Source organism: Gavialis gangeticus, unplaced genomic scaffold (assembly GCF_001723915.1).
Source record: "Gavialis gangeticus isolate Ggan-Ray unplaced genomic scaffold, GavGan_comp1, whole genome shotgun sequence".
Classification (NCBI taxonomy): Eukaryota; Metazoa; Chordata; order Crocodylia; family Gavialidae; genus Gavialis; species Gavialis gangeticus.
Window position 1 is genome coordinate 26,459,009 of NW_017729026.1, and position 9,253 is coordinate 26,468,261.

The 9,253-nt window shown below is 38.9% G+C and overlaps 1 protein-coding gene across 1 annotated transcript in view; it reads left to right on the top strand.

The window, feature by feature from the left end:
* Nucleotides 1–9,253, top strand: part of REV3L (REV3 like, DNA directed polymerase zeta catalytic subunit) — a gene marked incomplete at its 5' end in the record, with an annotated part of 167,150 nt that overhangs the window by 131,751 nt on the left and 26,146 nt on the right. The window contains 4 exons of the mRNA XM_019520079.1: nt 1,719–1,963; nt 4,019–4,127; nt 5,024–5,230; nt 7,240–7,349. Of these exons, the coding sequence (XP_019375624.1) occupies nt 1,719–1,963; nt 4,019–4,127; nt 5,024–5,230; nt 7,240–7,349 (671 nt within the window). The remainder of the gene's footprint in view (nt 1–1,718; nt 1,964–4,018; nt 4,128–5,023; nt 5,231–7,239; nt 7,350–9,253) is intronic.

Sequence of the window (9,253 nt, forward strand, 5' to 3'; positions counted from 1 at the left end):
GAGGTCCCTGACCCGAGCCCCAGGCATGACGCAGACCTGGGAAATAAGAGCAGGAAATAAGAGTTCAGAAGATTTAAGTACTATTGCTGCTTCCTTATACATTCCTTGCCTGTTCCAGTGTTTCCTTTCCAGGGATATTATTTCTCTCTTATAGATACTGTATGTTAATTCTTTGTTTGCTTTTTTTTAAATACTCTTGAGATCTTTTGGAAGGGGCTATAAGAATGCAGAGTTGTAGGATTTTTTTATTTTGAAAAAGGATATTAAAGTAGTAGTACAGTATTTGTCTTGCTTATATCACAGCCCATAATATAATATGCACCTTATTTTTGAAAGTCAGAAAGAAGAGAAAAAAATTCACAAGTTATGGCTGCATAGAGCAGGGACACAGCCTAATCTTCAAATAACTTGCTCTCCCTTTCCTGCTTAGTTGAAACCCTAGCTGTTGCTGAAGACTGGCTTCCATAGATACATCCATGATTTTGAAAAGAGGTAAAAAGTTTCCAGGGCTATGGTATAAGAGGGCAGAAACTAGGAACAGCTGGCAGACAGCAAAATTGCCCAAATAAAATTTATCTTGGTTAGTGGAACATCAAAACTATTTAAAACAAAACAAAATAACCTCTCTGAAGTGACAACAATGAGCTATTTAAGTCTATTGTCTCCCTCAGCTACCTGAGTAGTAATGCAACAGTTACTGCACCATGGGACAAAAATCAAAGCAGGGTGCTTCTATCCTGGGCAATTTCTCTGACATGCCCCAATTTCTCTGACATACCCCAATTTTGAGGGGGCTGACTTTTAGGGGGGGAAAGCTGTGTGTTTATATGCAGGAAAATACAGTATTTTTACTAGATGTATATCTATATCTATAGAAATAATAATTAAAAAACCCTTTAAGGGTCTATGACATTCAGTAGCTGGTGATGTCACTGTGTTGGTTTGGGCAAGATAAAAGTACTTTGCCTTGCTTTTTCTTGCCTATCCTTTTTCACAGCAGAGGGATTAGGCTGTGTGATGCACTGAATAGGAACATGTCTACAAGATAGGCAGCTGACCTGGGTTGTATTTCCAGCTCTACCATTGATCCTCTTAAGTGGATTTCAGCACTGCTTCATCTCTTGGTGTCTTCTCTTGTTCTGTGTGTGGAAACCTGGAGAAGTGATAATGGGCTACATAAGTACTAAATTAGTCTGCATTTATTATTCACTTTAACAGTAAAACCATATTGTGGAGTGTAATTCTTAATGTAGGCAGCTCACATCAATACATCTACATTCTGTTGATTACAGTGGGTTTTTTTACTTGGTTGTCTATTAAAATGTTACGTTAAGAATCATATGCCGTTATGTTTTGTTTGTGCAACATTGTAAATCTAGCACAGATATAGCTTTGTTGATATCTGTTCGCTGAAAGCTCTATGGCCACATATATATTGCTGCAAATTATATCTTGATTGAAATGCTCATTTCACTGTTAATAGCTGAACAATCAAAATGCAAGGTTCTCAGTAGTTAAAGCTAAAACACAAGCAACAATTCTTATACTTTATGAAGGAAAAGTGTATCTTAAATATTTGCTGTATTCTGTTGGAAAATTTGCCATCTGTTTTAAAGGTAGAGCATCCCAAATACACATGTATATGGATATATAGTTAGGATCTATATTGCACTTTAGAAATATTAACAAACATTTGTATATTAAACATTGTTTTGCAGTATCGTGTGGAGTCAATGATGCTGCGTATTGCTAAACCGATGAATTACATTGCTGTGACGCCCAGTATCCAGCAGCGAGCTCAGATGAGACCCCCACAATGTGTTCCCCTAATAATGGAGCCAGAATCCCGTTTCTACAGCAATGCTGTTCTTGTTTTAGATTTCCAGTCACTGTATCCATCTATAGTGATAGCATACAATTACTGCTTTTCAACCTGCCTGGGACATGTTGAGAACTTAGGAAAGTAAGTAATGTTTCTTTCTTAGATAAACCTTGATCCTACAAGACTCTTTTGTAAGATGTTTAAAACCCTCAACTACCAATGAGAGCAGATAGCAGCATCTCAAAGGGTTGCAATAAGGAATATTGCTAAGCTTCAGCAATAATTTTAAACAATTTGTAATTACCAGTTCTGTGCTATAACTAGTGTTCTTAGAAATGTGGATGTCGACTGTGACTAAATCAGAGATCAAGACACATTCTAGCTAATATTTTCTCCATGTTTTGTCATAACATGTTGTATGCATGCCTCTGACCATAATCAGTTCTGTTTACATTAAGGTTTCTATTTTTAAAAATGTGATATATAAACCAATTGGGACTCTTCCAATCTGAAGTAATACTCCTCCTTTATATGCCTATATATAGATTTTTAATTTAAGAACTATTATTTCCTGTTCCTTTAATTATTCTAAACTGAAAGAGCAGATTGACAATGATTTTTTTTAATTTTAAAGAAGTAAAACCTGCTGCTTATTTTAGTTGAAGTTAACTTTATGGAACAATATTTGGAAGAGTTGGAAGATATTTTAAATGGTGACTGGGCATTAGTATAAAGTTTCTTAAGTGTTATGATTTGAAATTTTTAAATGGCTTAAAGCAGGAGTGTCAGTGAGCCTGTGTGGTGAATCATCTGGCCCACGAGGCTTTTTGCCGCAGCTCATGGTTGCCAACTCGAGAAATTATTTGTTCCAGACATTCTGCAAAGTATTTATTAACAGTCAAACTTTTTTACTGAAATTGTTTTTACTGACATGTTTTACGTAATATAAATGTAACCCTTGTGCCAGGCTCTGGACAGCAATAACAAGGGCAGGGTTCAGTTTTAGGTGTTTAACACCAGTTTTTAAGAAAGTTTTACTTGACTGTAGCAATGGCTTTTACATCTTGCTTCTCCCACCAAGCCTGTCATCCCTCTCCCCAAATCTGACCTTCACTGGCACAGGCCTCCCCACACCCAGCCCTGAAGCTCTGTCCAGACCACACCACCCCCACTCCCTGTCCCATGCAGTGCTTCAGACCTGCCTGGCTAGGGACAGAAATTACACACAAACTGGTATAAGTAATCAGAAACTGGTTCAAATCTGTAACACAACAGAAGTTCAGTGCATATAAACTGCTTTCAAAATGGCTGAAACAAATTTAAGATAAACCTGGATGGATGTAGCATCAGACTTCACTGATTTAGGTTCAGTTGGTTTATTGAACTTCTGTCCCAGATCGCCTACAGATTCAAGTTAACTCTGTCCCCCAGCATCCCAAGATGATTAGCACCTCCCCTCTGTCCCCCCACGCAGGGTGGGCAGGCTAGTCTTGGCCCAAGCTATTTGCTTCAGCCAAGCAGGGAAGAGTGCTCTAGGGCCCCCCAGCTTTTGGCCTGGGCCACTGCAGGCATGTGGCTGCATTTCAAAACTGAAAAGTGAATGTCTGTTCACTTGCTTATTGGTTGAAACTGCACAGCTTAAACTAACTTGTGAAGGTTGAATCGATTCAGCCTTGGGCTTTTTGACTGTCTGTACTTAGCCCCTGAGGCCATGTAGCTGTACCTAGGTGCTAAGTAAGCAGCCATTACAGGCAGGAGGCAGCTGATGGGATGCAGTGGCAGTACATGTTTAGGTTGGGGAGGGGTCTATGGATCCTCACATGGGCTGCAGCGCTGTGTGCAGGGTTTGCACTCCTGGTCAGCCATGAGGTGGTGCTGCTCTGTTGAATCCAGCATCATTCCAGTGACAGATCTTCATTCAGGCTCACTGGTGACAAAAAAAATCACCTACTGTCCACACTGATGTTGTGGCTTTGGCAGCTACAGTGACAAGGTTGAGCAGTGGTGGCATTAACTCCTTCACTGCTGGCACTGGCACAGCAATATTTTGCTTGTTTACAGCAAAATGTAACTAATTTTGAGATTATCTGTGTTAATACTTGTAAGTATTTTAGTACAGACTAGTATTTCCAGTTTATTTGAATATAAAGGAACTGATAGTTTTCTGTTTGCTTATTTAATATTATTCTTTACTAGATATGATGAGTTTAAATTTGGCTGCGCCTCTCTCAGAGTACCTCCTGATTTACTTTACCAAATCCGGCATGATATTACAGTATCACCCAGTGGAGTGGCTTTTGTCAAGGTAATTATTATGCTCCTGTGTGATAGACATTTTTCACAAGTTAGTTCATTGTAACATAAGATTAAAATCCTTTTGGATTGATACATTGCAGTTTATATGTTGCAGCTTTAAAAGCAAAAAGAATATTTTTCTGTATGTCAGTCTGTTTATCTTCTAGCACTTGCCAACACATCACACAGTTGGACTTCTGATAGTTCAAAAATAAAAATGTTGATTGTCATCTTTTTAGTTTCAGTGAAGGCTTATTTATTCTGCGTTTAAAAATATATTTCTGATTGTACAGTACAATTATGCCTATGCTTGTACCACATGCTAGGATCAAACGTAATTGCCCACGTGTAACAGTTTTTCTGAAACTCAGTTGATAAAGCACTTTCTCAGAGAAAAGTCTGTGTTTTTGGAGATTAAGCTCCTTGAGTTCCGTTTTGGGCCTATTCTTGTCATGCGTACAGCGGGCTGACTAGTTTAATGAATGAACATGGATCCAAACTGTTACAAGCTGTTAGCCCATCACCAACTTTTTAAATGTAAAATAAACACTGTACTCTTAAAAGTAAATACTACGAAGAGTATTAATTTTAAAAAACAATTCTGAACATGTAAATATACATATTCCTATCCTATTGCAGTTAACAGATCCTTATATTTATATAAATATAAAAGTACATAATATTACATTCTTCACTGACAAATCAAAAAGAAGAAAATTAAGTCTTTGCCTCTTCAGTGGGCTTTGAGTATCTTTAACCACTAGATCATTGGTGTCTCAGGCACCTCATCCTTATTCTATATTCTTATCAAGGGTTAGATGCTCATTCTTGCTTTTCTGGTTGTCCTTTCTCTTTGTTTTGGTTGGGTGTTTTAATATTGTTTTTTCTTTGTTTCTTTTGTGGCAGCCTTCAGTAAGGAAGGGCGTGCTGCCAAGAATGCTAGAAGAAATTCTGAAGACTAGGATAATGGTGAAGCAATCTATAAAGACTCACAAGCATGACAGAGCTATAGTGCGAATGCTTGAGGCACGTCAGTTGGGTCTTAAACTTATAGCCAATGTCACCTTTGGTTATACTGCTGCTAACTTTTCTGGAAGAATGCCGTGTGTTGAGGTAAGGTGTGCTGATATAGTATGAAGGGGATTTGGGAAAGAGACTTAATAAAACAGTACCAAATAACATAATGTCATTCCTTGAAAAATACATTTAATCATTTTTGTGTGACCATAGAAGCTGTTTGTTTTTTTCTTAAAGTACTGAAAAAATAAATCTTTGGCTTCAGTTCTGAACTTACTATAATTGAAACCTGTTTTTTACTGTAATAGAATATTTAGAATTAGTCCACGTGTAAAGAATAGTTTTGTGAATATGGATTGGATTGAAGTTCTGCTTATCAACAGTAAAGCAAGATATTATAGTTATTTTTGTACTTTTTTATTTCAGTGCTTGCCTTTTGTTTAATGAACAGAAACATTACAGACTAAACACTAGTGTTAAACACTAGCTTGTTTCATTATGACATAGTAGTAATGGAACAAATTATGTGCATTCCATTTTAATTTTATTTCATACTGTATTGAAATTATTTCTATTGGTTCGTATATGGTACAATATAGCATAGAATTACAAACATCCCGTTTGTGTTTGAGTAGATATAATTAAATAGTTGGAACACTATCCTGAAGGTCCATACTCAAGAAAAACTATTTCAGTTCCTTAAACCATGAGTTTCACCTGTATAGGGATTAGAATCTTGTAAGTGTGCTGGTTCCCCAACATGTATTTTCAGTGCTTTCTTTTCAGCTGAGAGTTGTACAGTTTTAATGAGAAAATATACTTGTTAGCTTAATTTAATAGCTAGAATGAATAAAGAAAAAATGAACAGACAACCTCTCAAGTCTGATCATTTCATGAACAAGGAGCAGTGATCTCAAGTTGCAGCAAGAGAAGTTTAGGTTAGATATTCGGAAAAACTTTCTCACTGGGGGGGGTAGTAAAGCAGTGGAACAGGTCACCCAGAGAGGTTTTGGAACCTCCATTGTTGGAGGTTTTTAAGACCCCCTGGGTAGACAAAGCCTTGGCTGGGATGATCTAGTTAGGGAATGGTTCTGCTTTAGGGGGTTGGACTAGATGACCTCTTGAAGTCCCTTCCAGCCCTAATTTTCTGTGATTCTTTGAACAAAATAAGCATTTTTTCAGTGTATAGCAAACAGGTTAATTAAAACTGAGAAACATAGCATAAGCTTTGTAAGCTCTGTAATACAATCACTGCTTTCTATTTAGAAGCTTTGCTTCCTGCAGTTCCTTCACACCATCTGATGAAGTAAGCTGCAGCTTACAAGGCTTTATGCTACACATCTCTGATGTAGCCTATAAGGTGCAAATCTATTCTGTCTTCTGCCTGACTTCAGGCTAATGCAGCTAACTTCTGCTCTCTCTGAACCATAATTGAACTGGTTTTGTTTATAAACCTGGCAACTGATAAGTTTGTATGGATTCAGGACATCTCTGCTTCAACAGAATAATCGAAATTACACAAGAAATTCTTTGGGTCACATGTCCACCTCTATGCTAATACACATTTTTTCCTGCAGTATATTCTCATGTGCCTGGTTTAGTTTTAAATTACACAGATGATGGGATTTCAATCATTTTCTTCAGGAGGTGAATAACTCATGGCTTAGCATTTCTGTGAGAGTCATGCCCCATACTAACTCTTCTCTTTACTCCAACTAAATTCCACTACGTCTACCTGTTACCTTTTTGGGTCAGTTTAATCATTTTTTTGGTGGTTACTTTGACATTTCAAATACCTGTAGAAGGCTGCAACTCTTCATCACTTGTTTGGGCAAGCTAAGCCATTTTTAATCTTTCCTCCTAAATTAATCCCTCTATCTCTTTAATCATTTCTTTTGCTATTCCCTGAACCCATGCAGCTTTCAATAACCCGTTTCCAGAATTCTCTTTCCATTTGCTATGTTTTTTTTAAACCAGCAAATGTATCAGTTTGTTTTACAATGGTCCTGCTTATTAAAAGATCAGTTCAGAGCAAAGCCAGTGTTACATAGCAGTTGTTGTGGTAAAATAAAAACAAAAGAGTTTCAGTTTATTTTTATTTGCAGATTGGGGATAGTATTGTCCACAAAGCCAGAGAGACATTGGAGCGAGCAATAAAGCTGGTGAATGATACAAAAAAATGGGGAGCTCGTGTTGTATATGGTGATACTGACAGGTAATTAATAGCTGCTTCTTCCAATGATATAAGAAACAGTTACTCATATGCACTAAACTTGCAAAGGAGGCTATCATCCTGATTCAAATATTACACTTACGGCAGCTCTCTGTATATTTTTTTGTTTTGTTTTTAATAAACATTTTTCCTTGGTATATTGAATACACAGTCAAGTATTGGTAATAGAACTATATTATAGGTCCGGGCTGTGACTAGACTTTCTCCATGCCTGCTTCCACTTTTCCCACACACACCCCCACCTCCACCCTGCTTCATGGTCCAGCTGGAGGGAAGGACAGTTCCCAAACTGTTCTTGGTGGGGACAGAGGCTTGCTTCTATCTGCAAGCCCTGCAAAAGTTAATTTAGGAGCTGTTATGCTGGTGTAGTTTACAGCACCCAGCCACTGCAATTAGTATTCATCTATGGATGAGGTTCCTAGTGAGTAAAGAAATGACTAGGATCTGTAGGTGAGTGCTTCTTTGACTTTAATGTAATATTGGTCCTGCATGGAACACTTCCACACTTAACTACAGTGGAAATAGCTTACATGTCATAACTGTTCTACAGTAAATTATGCAGATAGCTATGGTTAAGCAGTCCTTCTGATTAACTTTTGGTAAAGAAAGAGTCATTATTAAATCTCCCAAAACACCCAAGTATCATGATCATTTTATAGAGAGGGAACTAGAGAGCTTCCCTTTCATAAAATTGTGACATCTTTTTGGTCCTGAACTTTGTTCATGTTAAAAGTGATAATGCTTTCAACATTTGTGGACCCTGGTCTACCAAAAAGTATTTAATTGCCACTCCTCCTCTGTAGTGCTGATGATCAGCTCAGCAATACTAACCATTAAGGCAGGGCTATCCAACTTCGGAGCAGATGGGGACCACAAGTCCCCTGGCCCCATAGCATAAGGACCACATGGCTCCCAAGCCAAGTGCTGCATGAGCTGTACACCACACTGTATGCGAGTCCCCTGCCTCCCTTTCCTCCTCCCACTGAACTGTGCTGGCACTTCCACACCACGCTGTGCCATACCAGCACCCCCACACTGTGCAAAGTCCCTGGGTCTCCCCAGCCCCCAACCACAAGCTCCTGCAAGGATGCACCATGCCACCCTGTCCCCCCATGGACTTTGGTGGCAACAGCAAGAAAGCAGTTGTGGTGGGGGGAGGGGGGCAGTGCCTGAGGGCTGCAGATTAACCCCTTGGGGGGCCACATGCAGTCTGAAGACCACCAGTTGGATAGTTTTCTTTGCAAAATTTACAGCAGAGTCTTTAGCTCTCTTTGGTTTCTGCAAAGGCATTTGAGCAGATGTAAGTGTGATTAGTTTGTCGTCTCTGGAAAATTGCATGCAGGTCCCACTTTTATCCTTAAGATTTGTGAAATTTTCATTCCCTGGGAACTCTTAGTCACAGTACTATTGCCATGACAACAGATGCTAGAACCATGCAAGTGATGCTGAACACAATGGAGAAACATATCTCCTGTCTCATGTGGTCAACCCCATTTAGTCAGAAAACCACACCACACTCCCAGGTTGCACTGCATAGCACCACTTAACAGCCACAGAACTCAGGCAGGCACCACAAGGAGGACTGCTTCTGCAGCAATAGTGAGCAGTGGTAGTCCTTGAAATCCCAACCAGCTAGCCCCTGCCAAGAATCTCTTTTTCTCAGGATTCCTTACCAATCCCATGATACTGAAAGCAGAGTAAGCACTGAGGATCTATTCCAATAGCAAGGACTGTGGTGCTCTCCAGTACTGAGAGGGTCTTCTTTCCCTACACCAAGCATTCCAATACTAAGGCTGTTGATAGCATCACCACAAGTACCAGGGTTTGGGCTACTTGTAAGCAAACCAGAAATACAAAAGTAACTTCTCAGAGAGAGCCAGAATGCA